Source organism: Varanus komodoensis, unplaced genomic scaffold, assembly GCF_004798865.1.
Source record: "Varanus komodoensis strain SLA01 unplaced genomic scaffold, ASM479886v1 scaffold13_1, whole genome shotgun sequence".
NCBI lineage: Eukaryota > Metazoa > Chordata > Lepidosauria > Squamata > Varanidae > Varanus > Varanus komodoensis.
Genome location: NW_025335408.1, coordinates 9,467,777 through 9,489,588, shown reverse-complemented (window position 1 = coordinate 9,489,588; position 21,812 = coordinate 9,467,777). Strand labels below are relative to the sequence as shown.

Below are 21,812 nucleotides of genomic sequence, written 5' to 3'. Positions count from 1 at the left end.
TTTTCAGTTTTTTCTTGTTTGAAACTTGGGTGTCATAGTTAAAAGCCAATCCCATTGAGAACAGGTTTTTAAATATATCCATTTCTTTTTGTAATAAAACATACAAAGGTGTGTTCAAGGTGTCAGTAAAATGTTTATTATGTGAATTATTGAATAGTGTTGCTGTACTATAAAGGCAGAAACTCTTCAATGCAATATAGACAATTTTAATAAAAACAAATTTAAAAACATTGTTCAGAATCTTTTGCATAGCTTGTATTTTGGTATCAAAATTATATGCAGTCTTTGGTATATTTTGAATCACATGGGTGTTTCAACTGATGCTTTGCATAGTCAAGACAACAAAACCCCACTTATTTAGAATTTCATTGGTCCTACTCTAGAGATGCTCATGCACCCAAAAGTGCCACATGCCAGTATTTCCAGGCATGGAAATTGCAAGAATCAGGAACACAAGAACGATATGCATCCCAGTGTGGGAGAAGAGAGATCCACACACTGCTGAGATGAGAAGCAGGTAGCAGCTGCTTCCACATGGGATGCGCTAGTTTCCAAGATGTGATAGGATCCTGCATCAGGTTCCTTGAGCAAAGGGCAGTTCACAAAGGCTTCCTCTTCCTTTCCATATGCCAACCCTCCTGGACATGTATGTTGCTTACACCCTCTCAGTGCATGGCAGAAGATTACCCAAGCAGGCAACTGGCTGAGGCATCCCACTTCATTAGAATGACAGTGTGGCAAGAATGCAGAAATTTTAAAAAATAACACATCAAGGTAACCCATCCAATACCATTTACACACATAAAAACACAATATATACAGCAATGTCAAAATATTTCATTAAATAAAGCATGAGGAATTATTACCTGCCCAAAACCCACATCAGCCCAAATTTGGGGTGGGGGTGTGGATAAAAAGGAATTTGGAATACGTTTGCTGTTCTCTTTTTCATCTTTAGGAATTTGTAAGCCAAAACCAGAAGTATTTAAGTAATTCCCTTTTTCTGTATGATTTTGCATAAATGTCTGAACACAACTCATTGGATTGTGAACTATGACCACATCTGCAGAACCCCACGAATCCTCGAGAGAATGCACCCTTCAGAATGAGGCGAGGGGGCATTATCCTGCAAAACACCATAACGATAAAGATTTCTCACCCAAGTCCAGAACCATGTGTAGGCAAGTTGTGCTCCTCCCCACAGATGTTTTGGCCCACAACTGCCATCATCCCAAGCCAACACAGCTAATGGTGAGAGATCTGGGAATCATAACTCAGAACATCTGGAGAGTCAGAAGTTGTCCACCCCTGGTGTAAGCCATCTACTGAAATGACTTCCTGATTCACTTGAAAGGGACTGGCTGTCTGCATTTTTCCCTTACTACACAACCTGCCGATGTGGCCCGGAACACATTTGTTACCTGAGCTCCATGGCAAGGATGCCAGTGCTTCAACAGGCACTCATGTGATCTGAGCTGGGACCTAGGCTAACACCTACCTAGAAACATGTATTCAGGGATCTCACAGTTTCTTTAAGCATCAAAGGGAAGAGGGAAATGCAGCATTGGTCGCTGGAGTTCACGGGCAGAGTGAGGCTTATTTCATCAAATATTATCCCAGGTTTCTGCCCTTTCCTGTGTTGTTCTCAAGCCTCCAACTCAAATCTTGATTACGGCCCAAGCTCAGCTTCTGCTACTAACTGCGGGACCAAAGTGCAGCTGCCCATGAACACCCACTGGATTGGAGCAGATGAAGCAGGCACTGGGGCCAGAAGGATGCTGAAGGGTCATGCAAGCAGGCTGCTTATGTAGCATGTTAACCAGTAGGATTCAGATGAGGAAAGTTTTCAGACGTGACTATATTGTGGAAGCATTCATAATTCTGGGAATCAGCTGTATAGTTTAACAGTGAGATAAAGGCCAGGTCTAGTGCTGATATAACTTCCAAGGAAACTGGGATTTAGATACACATGTAGTTGATTTAGTGCACACTGACTTCCTGTAGTTAAGATTCGTAATAGTTATGTAGCTCCCTCTCTAGACAAGCAGATGTGCTTTGCTAATGTATGTCAAGTTTGGGGCAACCGGACAATCATAGTACCATTAAAACAAGGCATTGCCAAACATAGCCCATTATTTTTCAGTTAGAATATGAGCTAACTTCTTAAAGAATTCTTTTTCTTCCCCAAAGCAAGCTTCCGTTCCAGAAAAAAAGTGCAACCCAACTGAAGAAAAACAAAGAAAAGAAAAAATCATTTAAAGAGTAGTAGTTTTGGAATGGATGTTTAAATGTTTCCAAGCTATGTCAGCAAGGACTAACATCGTTGAAGTTTAGAGGATTGTTGAATCCCAGATGTTCACTCTTTGTCCAGGCGTATGTTGATTGCTGCAAAGCACCTTCCTATGCTGTGATATAAGGGTGCAATGAAAACATCTGTCACACTCTTCCATACAGCCTGCACAGGAGGCAAGACCATAAGGCAGGATCTTATGAAAGGCATCACAATCCTACAAGAGAAAATGAGAGAAAAGGTTGAAGTTCCAAGCCTTCAGTTCAGCCACTGGTATACAGACTATTAAAATTAAAACAGTATTGTGATTACTCTTATGTACCAAGTGGATCCACCCTCTTTGCTTGGGTCTAGGTTGGACAAAACTTGGACATGGTGCAGTTCTAGTGCATCAATAACAAGATGAAGTTGGACTTACAAGTCAGTCCATGAAAGACAGATGGCTACAAAGTCTTCTTACTAGCCCACACAACAACCCCATGCTACAAATGTTGCAACCCCATAATATAAATGTTTACTTGGAAATAAATTCCACTTCAGTCACAGAAATGGGATTTGTTTATCAGATACTGGGAAGCTAGGTTCTCCAATGATTATATTTGTACATAAGCTACACTATTATAATAATGTCCCTTCTGCCAATTTTGGTGTATTTAAAATTAGAACAACCACCCAGGAAGACTTTGGGCTGATGGGCAGGGTAGAACTATAATAAAAATAAATAAATTAAATTAGTACAGCACTGAAAGATATGGCAATTAGAAAGGCTGGGGCAAATTAATCCAGATTTGAGCTATAATCCTATGTACACTTAATCTGGAGTCAGCCCCACTTAATGTAGTAGGTCTTTCCTCCTCTTCCTCCTCCTCTATACTGTCCAATAGGCAAAGCTCCCTGGGCAGTTTACATAGTACTGTGCGATTAATTTGTAGAAGTTGTTTTTCTTTTGCATATCTTAATTTAAATTTAAAAATAATGATGATAAAATTATTCTCATTATTTAATGCAAATGAACCACCACCACCACCACCACCACCACCAAGATCAGTCCTAAAAACCTCCTTGGATTCTGAGCTCTCCCTTTGGAGCTGGAGATCTGCGCTTAGATCCCCCTTCCACCACGGAAAAATGATCTCAAAGATGGGGCAAAAGGGACATTCTGGTGAAGAGCAGAACAAAGCTATCCAAGATACGGTGCTCCAACCTCCTTCCCTCCCCATCCAATGTGCTGCACTGAGGTGGCCCAAGTCGGACTTGGGGAGCAGCAGCAACAAGGAGGCAGAGCCCAGCTTCTGCTGTCCATAAGATCCTTGCAAGCCTCTGAGTCGAGAGGTTTGCGTGCAGCCTGGGTGCAACCCACAGGAATGCACTCTTACACCAAGTCCAGTGGTGCCCCCTTCCACTGGAAGTGCATGGAATTGTAATGGTCATCATTTGCTGTAGCACCTCAACAGCCTAAAATAGATTTTAAAAGGCGACCTCTCATCTAATCTATGGAAGCTTCCTTCCAGATTTCCTGGGGTCAATGTTCCAATGCAGCAGTGTAACTGTTTACAGGCCTGAGTTGCTGTTACAGCACAGCAGCCTCTTTGGTCTTGCCTGACATCATGATGTTACTGTGTTCCACGCACTGATCCCTGCCCCTCCTCTTCTTGCCATGGCCTGATGGTGGAAGCACAGCAGAGGAGATAAAATGTAGGGCTCAAAAGACTGTTTCACCTCTGACAACTTGTCATCTGTTCCACCAGTCCCAGTAGATGGTGAGCCAAAGAAAATTCACTCTCTGAAATATCCAGTTGAAAGAATATTAGACAGGAGGAGATGGGAAACAGACTAGCTCAATGTAAGACTCCTCCATGTGTTTGGTAGCTGGCGTAGAGTTTCACAGTCAGCGTTAGGGTTCTTAACATATTTCTGTTGCCTCAAGTGTTGTAACAAGCACAGAAGCCATTTAGGTTGCAGTTTCCATAACCTGTTTACACAGTACACATATGGAAAACCTTGAATCCACTGGGCAAACGGCTACACTAACATCCTTTCCAACAGTCCTACAGCTCTTGGAGCACCCAAATTCTACCATGAAGAATTTTTCAGATCAGATATTAAGATCTTTTTGCAATCAGGATTGGGAAAAGTGATTTGTATGGTAATATGGTACACAGTTAAGTACATAATAACTAGTAACCAACACTTGGCACTGACATCTGCAGTTTTGTGTACACACACCTCAAGCAGCAGCCAAGTGAATGTGCTTGTTTTAAGTTTTATCTAGCCTTGTGATCACTGTGTGAACGAAGACGGGGCAATTAAATAATGAGAGCCTTGTTCAGCACACATGAGGATGGCCACATGTGATGCTGGATGGAGCAGCCTGAACATTATAAATATTAGACTTTCTTCCATCGTCAAGTTCTCATGATGAAAACTGAACCTTCCATGCTTCTTGTGCAGCCTTAAGTCCATCATAGAATTTAATTCAGACTACAGCTTGTTGTAAACTATCCAAAGAGCCTTAGCTAATGGGCAGTATAGAAATTAAATTAACAAACAACTTGGGGTAGGGGAGCAAGCAAAATAAAAAACCAGAAAGAGCTCTGAATTAGGATTGCTAATGAATTTTTGGAACACCCAAGGGAGTGTCTGTGCTGAGCCACTTAACAATTGAAAGCTGAGCTGCAGCAACATGATGCAGGTATGTCTGTCCTCCAGTCTCAGCTAGCAAACCTCAACAGATATGAAAGAAGTTTTCCTTTGCTGAAATTAGTAGTATAAACCATCACTACAGAGTAAATTTTTTTTAAGACATCCCCACCCTCACCTAAGTTTCCATTGTCACTATGCAGATTCAGTACATACAGTATCACTGAAAAAATTGTTGAGCTTTCCATGTGATGATTCCATCAGCAATTTTCTTTTTACTCTGTTGACAGCTATTGATCAAACAACATAATAGAACATCTTTATACTTTTTAGAAGACATGCCAGAGGATATTTTTCCTCAACGTACCCACCCACCACGACACAGATGAAGGGTGATGAGCGGTACTGCGATTCAAGACAGTGTGCTTTTCATTTAGACCCACTGAACAAATGCACCTTCTCTACTGAAACAATCTCCAGAATATCTCATGAACTGGGTTACCTTATCTTTTTTTCTGAATGAATGCAGTTGCTTTGTTGAGGTGAAGTTCATTTTCATGTATTTTAAGCTCACAGTCACAGCCCAAGTGACTAAGAAATAAATTAACTCTATCAACAGCCATCCTGTGCGCACTAGATAAGAAAAGCTGCTCAAGCTGATCAAGATCCTAAACAGTATCTTTGACTGAATGATCAGAGCCATTGATAATAGTAAGGAAATAATCTTATACATAATAAGACTCCTGTATAAGATTTTATACAGCTCCCTCCACTGAAGTCATTAATATGTTTCCTAGACAATTTGTCCAAGCTGGGAAACTGCATGTTGTCAATATAATTTGTGCAATCATCCGCTCTCTCCAACAGCCATTGCTTCTGTATATTTATAAGCACATTCTTAATAATGTACATTTCTTTCCATATTTGATCTGGGTATATCATATTTTCATTACAAGCATGACCAAGTTAATACCTGCTTTTTCCAAGAGTGAGGGTGCATCCAGATGAGAGTTTTATAGCACCATTGCCCTGCTTCATTCACAGAATGTTACAAAGGGTCCTGAAGTGGCCTTCTTCAACTTGTAACCCCTGTGTCTTCCCACTGCTTCTTTCATCCTTTCTTCTTACAATGGATAATCCATTAAGAAAGAAAATGAGAAATAGACAAACGAGAGCTTCTGAATGGTACCACCAAGGAATCCTCCATCTGGAGGCACTCCAGCTTGAAGCTTTGCAAGTAAGTCCAGCACATTAATCCCATACTGTTAACAAATGTGGTCACTGGAGAGAGAAGCTCTTCATAGTGAGTGGTGCGGCACGTTTGCAATAATTTTAGTAGCTTAGCTGCTTACACATACCGTTGTGTGGCCTAAAATAATAAAAAGACAACCACCCCATCTTCCTTGGATAGTTGCAAATGGGGTGGTAGCTTAATGGATGGAGCACCTGATCTGCTTGCAGGAGGCCCCGGGGCTGCAAAAGCCTCTGTCTGAAACCCGGGAGAGCCAGGTATAGAAGCTGGGACCTTCTGTATGCTGTGCAGGCAAGCTACCCAGTAAGCTACGATCCTTGCTAGTCAGTGTGATCGTACTGGGCCAGATGGACCAAGAGCCTGATTCAGCATAAGGCTGTTTCCTATGTTCCCATGTTCTTAAGGCAATCTTTGTTACAAGCAATGAGTCAAGTGGCTATTTGGAACGCGGTGTTACCCATCCCAAAACTACAAAAGCAATGCGTATTAATGCACATGGTCCATGAGCAAATCAAAAGGAATGGTAGATACAGGACCTTTCTTATGGTGCTAATGTTAACAACTCACCAGAAAGAAGCATGGAAGTGCAACTTTGCACTGAGCTGCATGTGGTAAAAATCATGTTTATGTTTTAGAGGCTCAGGCCAGAATCTGATCTTTACCATTGCAGGCAGAATTTGGCATCCATCACCGGAAATGGATGGCAGGGAATCAATATCCAAACAGCCAAGCATTTGCCAGAAGGATCTGCTTTGAAAGCCTAAGTAAAGATTCATGCAGGGCATGCAACTAGCATATTCATTGACATTTCTTCCCTAACTTAAGTCTGCAGCCAAAGGAAAAGAGAAAGATCCATTCAAATAGAAGAATGTAGAGTGGCAACCTTTCCTTAACAAGTCTGCAAACAGCTCACTTAACTGGTGGTTGGTTCTGGCACACACTCAAATAGTTGTTTTATACCCAGGAGATAGTGTAACTATGGCCACCAATGTAACTAAGCCTGCCAAAGGGAATAAGTCCAAGGTAAGCTAGAACAGTAACAGTAGTTGGGGTTGGTTTTTTAGTTATTATTTTATTTTTGTATTCCCCACCTCAATTGCACAGATTTTTACTTCATGTGAGCTGTTCCCATCCCATTCTGATGGGGACAGTTCTGTGTGCACATGAAGTTCAGCCCATCAAGAGGTAAAATACTCTGCCGTCTAACGTGGGTATGCAATGGCTTCTCCAGTCAGAGAGAGCTCTGGATACAGAAGGAATGTGAGGTCAGGCTCTTCTGTGCATATTTGGCATGCTAACAGTGTTAACAACTCCTCTCTGTTAGCACTTCAGCAGGGCTTCCTTACCGAGGGCTTCCAAAATGCTTCTCTACACAGGATGGAATTTAGCCTTCCAACATACACTGCTCTTAAGGTAGGTTTAACAACTCACAAACTCGACTTTTTTAAGCTGAAGAAACAAAACTTTGCAGCTGAAATTACATGCTCTTGTGGAACTGGCAGAGGTCACGGAGGGAAATCTAGCAATCCCCACTACAGTTGCTTTGGCTCATTCCCAAAGGACACTGGGAGTGTTAGAGTGGAATTCACTACCCTGCCCTCAAAACAAGCAAGAGTTGCACGCACCCAAACCAAGGGATTCCGCAGGAAAACAGAACAATGGCTCCACATTTCCATCCATCTGGCTCCACCTCCCAAGTTTTTGAACATGCATTGCTAAAATGAGAGCACACCCTTTGGGGGAAATGTAAGGTGAACACAGAGATGGGAACAAGTTAAGGGGCATTAACTGCTCTCTTTCTATGAAAAAAGCTAGATTTTGGGGCCTCTTCCCTACCTTTTCAAACTTTTGAGCTCCAAGTCAAAAGTTCCAAGCAATGCCTGCTCCAGTGTATACCAACCTGCCTCTGTGTTGAGGCCCTCAGTGGAGGCTTCCATCCAGGTGCCGCCATGTTCTGAGGTACAGTATGGGGCAACTGGAGAGCTTTGTCACTGACGGTTCCCCATTTATGGAATTTTCTCCTCAGCAAGGCCACTTGAGGCCAACATGTTTATTTATTTGGCAGCAGAGATGTTTTCAGTCTCCCAGACTTTTCAGTGTATTTTAATCTTCTTGCGTGTGGTAGGATTTTTTTGGGCATGTGATTTGAATTTGTAACACGTTTTGATATTACACATCTACAAGTTCCGTTAAGGTTTAGCCTCCACCTAGAGGGGTAGAGCCATGTCTTTTAACCTTACCACCAATGGGAGTAATTGCCCTACCCTGTTTTTTCCTGTTATACCTTTCAGACCATTTGCTTCTGGCAGCAGAGCTTTCTGCTAATGATTTAGGACCAGGGCCACTTCAGTTCCCCTAGCTGAATTTCTTCCTTTCTTTCCCAGCATCTTAAGGCAACAGACTATATAAAAACAAAGCTTATGCAGAACATAAGTTCTGAGATGATTAATGATATATTGTTTCTTCTTTTAAAATAGCTTTTTCTTTTGCCCTGGTCATTGAAACAGTTTTTCCTAGGCCTCTTTCTGCAGCAAAAAGCTTCTAATCAGGGAAAACCACAGCACTTTTGACAGAGTGCACACAAGATCACATGTTAGTACAATATAATGCTCATTTTATTTGGGATTTTTATTAAATGTTTTTTACACACACACACACACACACAAGCTCCACTCTTCAAGTTATAAAGATAGAGGTAGGATAGTGACACCAAGCTGATTCTGGAGCCTAGTTGGCCTGCCTTCATTCATATCAAAAGCCACCGAGTGATTCTGCCAGTTTCAAGCATGTGAATTGGGATAAGGTCATGGTCATTTATTCACATGACTGACAAACTTTCCCAAAGGAGCATGGTGGGTTGCCCATGATGATTCACTGGACAGAAGACTGCCATTTGAAAGAAGACAGAGTAAGACTTTGAACTGTATCTATTTTTAAAAAAACCTGTGCCAGTTGAATCTTCACCACTGCCAGGGTAACAGGGCACAAACACTGGCATGGTACATTATCAAGGTGAAATGTTTTTAATTATACTTGAGCCAGAAATTATTTAGTACAAGTAATTCATACTCTTCACAATATTTTGCCCGTGGCTTTGTTTTTGAGAGTTGAAAGTCTGACCCAAACCATCTCTTTCATAACATTTGGATAATTTGCACTGCTAAATTCCTTTGGCCAAATGCAAATTATTGGAAAGTGGCACATCTGCCTAAGAGTCTCAAGCACAACCGTTTTAAGACCATATTCTTAATTCCCTTTTTGATTCTGCAGGGGAAGACACATATCCTGTAGACTAGATTAACACTGCAAAAACAGCAACTGCAAAGAGGTTACGATGAGAAAACTCAGGACAATATGCTGGAAGGGCTGTAACTCAGTGACAGAACAGGTACTTTGCATGTAGAATGCCCCAGTTTCGATTTCAGGCTTCACCCAGTAAAGCAGGCCTGAAGGATGAATCCATTTCGGAGAAGCTCAGGGGCTGCATGCCAGTGGTGGGAGGGACTGAAGAAAAAAAGGTTGGGCAACAGCAAATGGGAACAAGGCCAAAATGCCAAAAATACTAGCCTCTTGTAGCTTAAAGCTCTTGCTGCCATTGATAAGCCTTAGGAGAGGTGTTGGAGCGAGTGGTGGCAGGACAACTCCAAGCACTCTTGGATGAAACTGATTATCTGGATCCTTTTCAGTCCGGCTTCAGACCCGGGTACAGTACTGAATCTGCCTTGGTCGCCCTGTACGACGACCTGTGCAGGGAGAAGGACGGGGGGAGTACATCCCTGTTGGTTCTTCTGGACCTCTCGGCGGCTTTCGATACCATCGACCATGGTATCCTTCTGGATAGACTTGCGGGATTGGGGGTTGGAGGCACTGCTTTGCAGTGGTTCCGCTCCTATCTCGACGGTCGATTCCAGAAGGTAGTGCTGGGGGACCATGTCTCTACGTCATGGCAGCTATGCCATGGGGTACCACAGGGCTCCATTCTATCCCCTCTGCTATTTAACATCTATATGAAACCGCTGGGAGAGGTCATCAGGAGGTGTGGGCTGCGGAATCATCAATATGCTGATGATACCCAGCTTTACCTCTCATTCTCCACTAATCCAGGTGGCTGTGGCTGTGCTGAACCGGTGCTTGGCCAAGGTAAGGGAATGGATGAGGGCCAATAAACTGAAACTCAACCCAGACAAGACGGAGGTCCTGTTGGTTGGCGGATCGGGTTTCGGAGAGGGTGGATTTGACCTGGTCCTGAATGGTGCAACACTCCCTCTTAGGGATAAAGTCCGCAGCTTAGGAGTACTCCTCGACCTGGAGCTTTCTTTGGAAGCTCAGGTGACAGCAGTGGCGAGGAACGCCTTCCTTCAGCTTCGGCTGATTAATCAACTGCACCCCTACCTGGAGTACGACTGCCTGGCGACGGTGACACACGCACTGGTGACTTCCCGCCTAGACTTCTGTAACGCGCTTTACGTGGGGCTTCCCCTGAAGACAGTCCGAACACTTCAATTGGTCCAAAATAGAGCTGCCAGCTTGCTGACGGGGCGTTATGCTCACATGACTCCAGTCCTCCGTCAGCTTCACTGGCTTCCCATTGAAGTCCGGGCCCAATTCAAGGTGTTGATTATGACCTATAAAGCCCTAAACGGCTTGGGTCCTGGCTACCTGAACGAGCGCTTATGTCTGTATATGCCCGACCGCCCTTTGAGATCTGCGGGAGAGTCCCTTCTCCGGGAACCCTCCATGAAAGAAATTAGGAGAGTAACTACTCCGAGGAGGGCTTTCTCTGCGGTGGCACCCAACCTATGGAATTCACTTCCCAAAGAGGTCCGCCTGGCACCGTCGTTACTGGTTTTTCGGCGCCAGGTAAAGACCTTTTTATTTAAACATCATTTTAATTGTTAAAACATATGATCTGGCCAGGGCAACTTCTTCTTCCTTCTCTTTCTCCTCCTATATTTTTATTTACTTATTTTATACTGATAATTTTAATTTTATATTTGTAAATCAATGTATTTTTTGTATTTTTTATTTAATGGTAATTTATTATGTACTATTGTATTTCAATGTATTTTATTGTGTTGTAAGCCGCCCCAAGGTTTCGGCAAGGGGCGGCATAGAAATGTAATAATAATAATAATAATAATAATAATAATAATAATTATTATTATTATTATTATTATTTCAACTTGCCAGAATGCAGAAAAGCTGAAAAAGGCAAGGACATGCTAAACAAGGGATGGGCAGAGAAAAGTGGGGAGAGGCAGGGCCCTTTGGGGAACCCCCGAGGCTGGGCTGGAATTGTAGGCAGGCTGGGTTTGGCCCAGGGTTCAGTACCTCTGCCTTAAAGCTACTGGAAAAATGTACACAGAATGATTCTTGCCCAAGACACTCAGAAAGCAGCTGCCTACCAGTGTATGCAATACTGGGCTGGTTAAACCAGTGAGAATGGGGGGGGGGGCGGTATATTAGGCATTCCCACTGTCTTTGCAATGCCTGACTCACTGGTGTCTCACATGATATTCACCCCAAATTGCCCTCCTTGCAATATATCTGTCATTATATCCCAGATTTCTTCAGATCAGTTATAATATCACAGCTTTTATATGTTGTGTGTTTTTTTCAAGATACACATTCCAGTGTGCTAAACTTTTAGCACTGTTCTGGGGGAGGAAAAGTGGTTTCAGTGGGCTGGTGGGGAGTGGTACTGAAAGTGGAATCGTTCCACTGGATTTCTCACAAAGTGGTAGCCTTCAGTTGCTTCCTTGCTCTCCCTTTCTCTGCCTTGCCCAGTAAATGGGCATGTAAATGCAAGGCTGCTTCCTGCCCCCCGCCCCCCCATAAGGAACACCTCCGTGTCTGCTCAGAAGTAAACCATGCTTTCTTCCACAGCATTTACTCATAATTAAATCTCATGGATTTCAATGGCATTTTCTTTTGGGAAAGTAAGCATAGGAGAAGGGCTGTACTTGGTTTTAGGATTTGCTTTTGGGTGGGGGAAATGGGGGTGCTGATCCTACATGCTTCACCCCATGGGAGGTGGGGGAACAGTAACAAGCAACACCTTCTTCTCTCCCCTTTCCCTTCTCCATGATGTTTGTGAGGGGACAGGAAGAGCTGTCAATATGTTCTTCCTCTGCATTTGTGCCTGGTTAATGGATGAAGGGAGGACACCTCTTTTCAAAAGACTATTTCCCTACACACATCTCCTTTCCAAATCCTATTTATTATTTCCATTTCTATGCCTCCCCATAACCCAAAGGTTCTCTGGGCAGCATACTTCCCCCAAAATTGCATTCGTATGACATAAGATCACATTTTCAACACAGTAGCAACTGCACTGTATTGATTAGTAGGTGCCCCAGTGTTTGCATAAATACTGTTGCAGTGTTCCTGCTAAACCAAGGAAGCCCTACTTAGATCTCCCCTAGGCAACATGAGATAAATCATTGCTCAGCTCTGGACACAAAGGTCACTGACAGTTGTCACTTTCCTCCAGCCATCACAGTACATCTGCATGTGAATCAGCTTGCCTGTTACTCTGTAATCTGCATTAGCTAAAATGGACTAACAGGACTGAGATATGAAACATAGCAGACATCCTACAAAAGAGGAAAAGTCACACCAAAACACCTGGACGGCAAATGCCTCGTTCCTATGACATGCATCTTGTTTCATTTGCAGATTTTTTGGGCACGTCACCACTGAGGAAGTAGATGTCTTGACATTTTCTTCAGAAGGTTTCATGGAAACACCCACCATACAGAAGTTCACTTTTTTTGTATACATGGCATGTTGCCACCATACATTCAAGTACAGCCATTTTAATAGCAAGCTTACGGATGCACTGCCTCTAAAAAGCAGTCATAGTGGTTGCTTTTTGACAGCATGGTATTAACATGCGTATTACTACAAATAACACCCCTGCACACAGGTATGCATTTTCAGGATTAGGCCTTGCATGCATAGTGAACACTGTTGGCAGGCCCATGTCAGAAACAACCTTACCTTATGGCTCTGGAAAAGTGTTACCTTTGTCTCAGAAACCCATCTGTAAGATGCATATTTTTGCATATTTTGTTAATATTTTTGTCTGCCCAGTAACAAAAACCTATCTCAGTAGGTTACAGGATAAAATAAAGAAAGCAATGCACAATACATACAATAACAAACCACACAGGAAATAGACTATAACATATTTAAAAGCAACCACCCCAGTGCTTCATGGAATAGTCTAAATTTTCAATTCTAGAATCCCAAAGCTTTTACCTGGCATCGGAAAGATAGCAGTGTGGATGGCCAGGTAAGCCTCCTTGGGGAAGGCATTCTTCCATTAACGAGGTGCCACAACCAAGATGGCTCTCTCTTGTAGCCACCTTCTAACTTCATTTGTGGTGGCACCTGGAAGTGGGCCTCCAAAGATATCCTATGAGTCCAGGCAGGTATGTATGGGAAGAAACATTTTTTCAGGCATCCCCAAGCTCTTTGGGCCTTTAAAGGCTAATACTAACATTGAACTGAGCCCTGAAACAGACTGGAAGCCAGTTTTGTAGATGATGCAGTGGCATCACATGATCATGCCAACTAGTTCCAGTTAGTAACTTAGCAATTCTATTTTAGACTAAATGAAGTCCAGGTAACTAAAGGGAATAACAGGAACTTTTCTAACAGAATTATTGTGAGACAAAGGACATGTTTTCTGAAAAGCAGAGTTCCACTGAACACAGCAGGACAAAGCGCTCTTTCACATGTGGATATTTATCATTTGATGACTGCAAATGAAGTGGTTGGTATATTTGAATGGCTCTCACACCACCCACTGTTACCTTTAATGCAATGCTTTTAACAGGAGTGGATGGAACATTCAGCTGCAGATCATTGTGTGGATAAGCTGAATGATGCATATGCGTGTGTGAACCTGGCCTTAATAAATGCTGCAATTATATTAGTACTGCAAAGGAAATAATTACTTTAAGGGTGCAATTTTATGTCTGTTTAGATAGAAAAAAAGTCCTACAACTCCCAGCCTGCCTCCACCAGACATGCTGGTTGGGGCATGCTGGGAATTGTAGAACCATTTCTCTGCCTAAATATGTGTAAGATTACATACCACCACATGGTGCACATTAAATGCAATCCTTTTGGAAGGTGGATCCCACTGAACTCAGGAGGTCTTGCTTCCAAATAACCATGCATAGGATAGGGTTGCAAAAATAAGCTTAAAAATTAAAATAAATAATAGTTGAAGGTCATCCTAAAATTGTTACCTAAAGAGATGATAATAACCAGGAGTCACAGAAGAAGCAGAAAAGAACCGCCATCGTGTTTCCCACGTGCAAAGTGCATTTCATTATTTCTGCATTGTACCATGTTAACTGTTCAGTAGACCAGCCTTTAACTGCCCTAGCACCCTCAAGCCACATTGGACTAGAACGCCTATTAAACCTAGGTGATGTGAGTTGTAGTCCAGCATGGCTGGAGAGCACTAATTTGGGGAAGGCTGTGGTAGACAAAAGAGGTAAAGGTCTCACCAGATGTGCAGGCAGCTGAGCACAGCAAAGAGAATTCCTGCCACCAGAGCTAATGGGACAGCAAGGAAAAGTGTCAGGAGCTTGTACATCAAGTACTTGCTGAGCTCGAAGAGGGCATTGCTGCAAATCCAAACTCTGTCAAAGGAGTGAGTTGATGGTGGCTCTGCGATCACATCTTCAAATCCCAGCTGGAAGGAGAGACAGCAATAATTGGCCACATAAGCCTCCGCTGGGAAGGGTCAGCCATGCAAAGGGAGTGAGGGATGGGGGGGGGGGGGGGGCAACCGACAGGTCGGCTTGTCATTTCTGTTGTGTTACTGATCTAAATCTGGCTAAATCAAACAAGCAGAGGTTTTTCCTGTGGAGGGATCTAGAATTCTGTCGATTTCACGAAGTAAAATACGCACCAAAGAATCCTCAAAAAGCAATTCCAGTTACCCCCGACTTTGGCTGGAGTCAGAACCAGCACGCCTGCCTCCCTCCTCTTCCTCACTCTCGAAATGATGCATAATCGGAGAAGGAAGGAGGGGTTCGAAATATCCAAGAGTACCGAGCCTGCTAACGTCTAGGATGGGACCGGGAAGGAGGGAGGGGGCGACTCGCGCGCTGAGATCGCCTTACATGGAATAGCGCCTATTGCTACAATGCAACGCGGCAGGAGTCGGAACAGGTGGGAGCGGAGGGAAGCGGGAACGTGTGGGTGCTGCTGTCCCGCTGGGATCAGCCCGCCCTCACCTTCAGATGGGAGTTAATGCCGTTCGGGTCCCTGTCGACGACTTTGTCCAAGCTGGCCTCCGTGTCGGACAGAGCGGGGCTGCTGCCGCGATTGAAGCCCTCCTCGTCCATGAAGATCTTGGTGTCCGCTTTCTCCTTCTCCAGCCCCATGGTCGCTCGGGCAGCCGGACTGCCTCCGGAGCTCTTCCTGGGCTACGGCCCAGACGCTCCCCCTGCCCACCTCTCGGTCGCTCCCCCGCCTTGCCCGGCGAGGGTGCTGCGCGACGGGGACAGCCGGGCGGGGCAGGCCTGTCCTGGAGACCACGCCCCGGTGCAGCCCCGCGGCGCGCCCAGGGCAAAGCGGCAGCGGCGGAGGCAGCAAGCGGGAGCGACGGGGCTATGCAGAAAGTCGTCGACGGGCCGGGCGGCTTCCGCGCATGCTCGGAGGGAGCGCAAGAGAAACCCGGGAGGCTGCTTCTGGACAGCCGTGCTTGCTGCCCCCGGTTGCATATCGCGCACGAGGGCCAGAACAGCCGGCGCGTTAAACCCGCATCTTACCTCCACCTCTTTTCTGATTGCAGTTTTTACCGAACACTGAATATGAGTAAGAGAAGAGGATCCAAGTAAAGAGGCTCGCATGGTGGGGGGAGTGGGAAGCCATTTAAAGATCTGGCTAAGGCTCTCTGTACCTACTCTAGAGTAAAAATGAAAGCCGAGGGGCTTAGCTGCTGGATTCAGTTTTAAAAGAACGCCCCTCGTTGCGGAAATGAAGCAGAGCTCAGCAAGCATGGTTTTTGCAGCATGCCTGGGAACCAGACTGGCATTCAGAGGCAGCCACAGCCACCGTTCTTCTTGCCATAAACAGCTAACCCCTCTGTGGTTAGTTATGCAGGCAAAGCTTTCTTTTTCTCATTTACAAATCATAACAGAATCGTAGGATAGAAATTAGACAAGACTAAACTCTGACGCGTGCCCTATTTGAAGGGCAACTGCAACAAAATCAAGGCAGCTTGCCTCAGAGAAATTACGTTAGTGTGGGAACATTAATAAGGCGTGTCCTATTATTTCTTTCCCAGGTAGGGGACAAAGCCTTACATTTCCCCCAGTGCCTTAAAACAGTGCTAGTTCAGGGGAATTGTGAGAAATAAAAAGCATGGTTCGATTCAGCCAGCTGGTACTTTGCAGAATCAGGCCAGAAGAAAAAGGGGGGCAGAGCAAGCTTTAGCAGTGAGCCCTGCTAGCACCCTGGGACCTTGGCAGTTGTCCAAGGATGCCAGGGTCAGATGCCAGCCTTGGGTTCAAGCATGTCAGATCTCAACAAAGGACCTAAAACAACACAACATTGCAGCACCGAAGACTAGCAGAGTTGTTACAGCATACTGCTTTTTTTGCTGGCTAAGGTCTACAGCATCAGAAGAACAGTATGCTTATTCTTAAACAGCATATACATGCAGAAAACTACCTCTGGATAGTTCTGGGAGCCATTCTGGCCTAGGCCCCAGCCCCCCTCCCTAATTCCTGCCCCCTGGGGAAGAGGGTTCTCAGCTTTCCTGTGTGTGTGCCTTTGTGTAGATATAAGTGCAGTCAAACAGCCGTGGAATGCTGGTCTTCACAGATCTATGGAAAGTAGCAATGTCAAAATGCTGTGGGAAAGCCTTCTGTAGGTATGCAAGGACACATTATTTCAAAGGTTTCAGACTATCTCATTGAAATCAGGTGTGGATCAGTCTTGGTGGGCTCTAGCTCCCATTAACTGCAGGTTGTTTTATGGTTGAGTGCCAATTAATGTTGTAGGAAATGTGCTAAGAACAGTTTATTGCCCTCAGTTCATGCACCTTCTCCCTTTTTCTTCAAGGGCCTGGTGGCTGTTAGAATAAAGGAAAGGGAGCAGCAGAGAGGAGTGAAGAAGCAGCCCCAGAGAACCACGGCGTGCATGCCCAGCCTTGTGTCAAAAGCAGCCACACTGGGCATCCTTGGGATGCGCAACCATTTGGGATGGTTGGAATGCCTTGCTCAAGGTTGAGTTACTGACAACAAGAATTTTCAGCTAAAATATCCTGGTGTTTATGGCTCCACCCCTTCACCTTTGCCCCACCCACTTCACCATTGGCTCCACCCACTACTGCAATGCATATTTCAAGAAGTTCCCTAAAGTAGAATTTGGTCATTAGTCTGAAAGAGGGCCAACAAACTTGCTCTAAAAGATCAGCGTTTTTCAGCCTGGTTGATGGGTTAGAGGAAATTTTCCAGATTTGGGTACCAATACCTGCAAATTGACTAATGCCGTATTTTCTATCTTTTCTCTAGATCTTCTTCTCTTATCTGAAGCACTCCTAGGGTAAATAGTACAAGAGTAATGAGTGCTAAAAACTTAATCACATTTCTTAAGTAGAAATAAGTTTCTCTGACCCCGGGTTGTAAAATGCGTAGTATGCTGGTGCTATAGAAATATTTAGCAGGAATTGCAGTGTTAGGCCTCAACCCTAGAAAATGAGAATACAATAGAGTATATTGTATAAAAGATAGTACAGTGTAAATTATATATAAATTTTATTGTATGCAATATAGTACAACAACCCTGAACATGCACAGAGTGTAAACTGCTCAACATAAAAGCCAGTTCAGACAATAAAAAGGGCCTTGTTTCTCCATATGATCTAACAATATGCACAGAATTGCATAGAGGAACATTGTATGCACCAGTGATACATGTTCATTTTGTAGCAATTTCTACAATTACCACAAATTGTGATCTCACCTATGATCGCAGACATTTCTTCCATGCAGCACAAAAGGGATAACCACATCTAAAGACACAACACTAGGTGGAATGAGTTTGCATCTCAATAAAATTTAATTTCTAAGTAGTCAGTGGGCAGGTTTTGTTCTAGTTCACTTACTTGGGTGAGGACCCATAAAAATGGATGGTATTATTCTGAAGTAAGTAGCCTAAGGATTCTGGAAAAAAATATGTTTATAAATGGAGTAAGTAAAGAGATAAAAACTTAGGAATTAAAAACCTTACTTGACCTGCAGGTTGCATTTCTGAATTCCTTCCTGGTGAAAAATGGGCAAGTCAGAGCCAGTCCAATGCCAAACAATGAACAACCACACTGAAAATGCCAGTGTTCGTTTATTTTATCCTTTGATCCAGAAGCAGAGGATGTTCCTGTTTAAACTGCAAGCTACAGACTGCTGGTGTATTTTATATACAAACAGCAGCTATCATCCCAGAGCACAAAAAGGATTCTTCCTAGTGCTCAGCTGGTGGAAAGGTTTAGGATTACATTCTGTTTTTATAGGAAGGATCTCTCCAACAGAACACTAGTTATAAGCCAATTGTACAGCTAGACATCTGCTGGGGTAATACTTCTCCAAAGTTTAAAAATACTACTGCAAACTCCCTTCTCGAAGAAGAATATTCAATGTTCAGGTAAGTGAAGCGCCATTTAATTCACACTGATATCTAAAATTCACTGGATGCCCACATTCAAGGAATTAACTGGTTAATGCTAAGTGATGCACTATGTAAATTTTAGGTCCACTACATAAGAGATGTGAAGAAGAAAGTTTCCTGTGCTTTATTTTTCCAAGGACTTTTTTCAATTTCATAAGTTCATTAGTAAAAGGAATGTATGCCAATTGCAAATATTTATTTATTTTAAATCTATAGGTCACTGAATAACTTGAGAGGGGTCTCTAAGCAGCGAACAACAAAATGCAAGATCAACATTACAATTCCTAGTTATAAAAATCCAGCCAAAACATAACACCCCTCACCCACCCACACAAAACCACACACTAGGTCTCAAAATATCTACGAGAAAGGACAGCTTTTTCCTGGTGCCAGAATGAAAGTAGTGATGGCACCTGGTGGACTTCTCTAGAAGCCCATTCCAAAGGTAGGGGGCAGCCACTGAGAAGGCTCTTCTTCTAATTGCCATCCTTTTCACTTCCTTTAGAGATTTTAGAAGGACTTCGTGCCCAGATCTCAATGAGCAGGTAGGTGTATATGGAAAAAGGTGGTCCTTCAAGTAACCAGGTTCCAAGCTGTTTAAGGCTTTATATGTTGAAACAAGTCCTTTACATCGGGCCCAGGCTTCAACTGGAAGCAGTGTAATTTATATGGAATAAGTGTTATGTGGGTTTGTGAAGTGATACTCCACACCAGATGCGCAGTCCTACTTTGGATTAGTCTCTGGACTTTCTTTTTCTTTTTTTTTTTTTTTTGAATAAGTGTTGTTGTTATTTTCTACAAACTAAAAAAAAACTAAAAACATCAGTCATCAAAGACATCAGACCTACTGGGTCAACCCCCCAGTTTTTTTATAGCAATATATAGACATTCAAATCTACGCATAGCCCCGTTTCTCTAGTCAATAATAAAAATAGTCCCAAGTTTGATAGACGTGTGTATCCTGTTTCTCCTTCAGAGACAAAGTCAGCCTGTCCATTTCAGCACAGTCCAACCAGTCTCTGGACTTTCAAGGGCAGCCCTACGTAGAGCACATTATAGTAGTCTACTCAGGACGTTATCAGTGCATGAGTAACCATGCTCAGGCTTTGTCTATCCAGATAAGGACATATTTGTTGTATTCGCCACAGCTGTAAAAGGCACTCCTGGCCACCAAGTCCCATCTGGGACTTCAGTTACAGTTTTGGGTCCAAGAGCACCCCCAGCTATGGACCATTTCCTATAAGGGAAGTGTGACCCCATCCAAGACAGGACAACGGCCACCTAACCTATCAGACAGGTTATAAACCTGTCGTTATTTGTTTTTCGGCGCCAGGCGAAGACCTTTTTATTTAAACGTCATTTTAATTGTTAATATTATTTGCTTATTTTATCTGGCCAGGGCGACTTATTTTATATTGTTAATTTGTTTTATATTTTGAATGTATTATATTTTAATTTATGTTGTGAGCCGCCCGAGGCTTCGGCGAATGGGGCGGCATAGAAATGTTTTAAATAAATAAATCAACCAACCAACCAACCAACAGCATTTCTGTCTTGTCCGGAATGAGTTTCAGTTTATTGACCCTTGACCAATCCATTATTGAACTCAGGCACTGGTTCAACATGGATCAGGCAAACTTGTCGACAGGCACAAGTATGTGTGTGCATGAGTGTGTACATGTGTGAGAGAGAGTTGAAAGTAGTCGGTGGCTGCAAGAGAGAGAGAACTGTAGGGACTGGTGTTACTACCTCTGTGTGATGTGTCGTGTGAAGCAGCTTTTAAGAATATAAGGTGATTGCTAGAAAGGGAGGCGCTGACACTGAGGATGAAATCCGAACAGACATTGGCAAGCGGGGGGGGGGGGGGTCTCTGGTACTGTTGAGCTCAATAGTGGTTGAGTGGTCTTCTGGTCTTAAGATCCTCAAAAATGAAATAGCGAATGTGGTGGTCAGAGTGTTGGACGGGGGACCTGGCAGATTCAGGTTCTAGTCCCCACTTGGCCATGAAGGTCACTGGGCCCATCACTCACTCTTGGTTCATGAAGTTGTTGTAACTTGCCTTAGACTGCTCGCAAGAGAAAAAGGTGACACACAATGCCATGTATTAACAATGCTAAAAAGGAAAAAGGGAGCAAATTCATTTCATTTCTGATCTGCTTTTGGAAGCGGAAAGGGAAAGTTTGCCCATCAGCTAGGAGTGACAGTGGACCAGTTGCAAAAAGGGCCCTTCTGCTCCTAGTTAACACCTGTTATTTTTAAAGGCTGCTTCAGTTTGGATGTTAAATCAGGGTAAACACACGTGCTCCTTAACCCTGCTAGCCACTTTGGGCTCCTACACCCTTGTGCCTATTGCTTTCTTCCACTGGTCTGATTGCCAACTGTCATTTAGATGAGGGTTACAGAGCAGTGAGCAGGAGCACAAAAATTGTGCAGAATTCTTGGCAGGGCAGTAAAATGGTGAGGGAAACTGAGCCAATTTCAATGCAGAACAGAACAATGGGTAGGAAATTTTGCAAATGTCATGACAGCACTAGAACCAAGGGTGGGGGAAAGGAAATACAAAACTTCATATGAGTGGTCATTTGTTCCTGTGCATTTGTGCATGACTGAACATAAAATTCTTTTAAATAAGCTTCTGAATGTGTGTCAGGCACTCTCCAGTGTCCTTTTTCGACATTATTACCACCACCACCATCATCATCATCATCATCATCATCATCATCATCATCTAAAAATCCATCCTGGGGCTGTGAAATGATGAGGGAGAATGGAGGTGGCACTGGTTAGATAGCAAGGAGAAGCAATGTCTTTGATGCTCTTGCTGAGCAGCTCTCTAACCATTCCTAACAAAAATGGAAAGATTACCCTGCTGGGTTCAGATGTCACACTGAGTCATCCTGAGGACAAGCCAGCTAAGCAGCCTTCCTACAAGCC

At 43.6% G+C, this 21,812-nt stretch overlaps 1 protein-coding gene across 1 annotated transcript; it reads right to left on the bottom strand.

Annotated features, from left to right (window-relative positions):
• Window positions 1–113: 113 nt before the first annotated feature.
• On the bottom strand, window positions 114–15,716 carry CAV2 (caveolin 2). Its single transcript, XM_044423093.1, has 3 exons — window positions 15,443–15,716; window positions 14,708–14,895; window positions 114–2,507 (listed from the first exon to the last, which is right to left on the bottom strand). Exons 1-3 carry the CDS (start codon window positions 15,590–15,592, stop codon window positions 2,357–2,359), a joined length of 489 nt encoding a protein of 162 aa, XP_044279028.1. The 5' UTR covers window positions 15,593–15,716; the 3' UTR covers window positions 114–2,356.
• Between the last annotated feature and the right edge of the window lie 6,096 nt (window positions 15,717–21,812).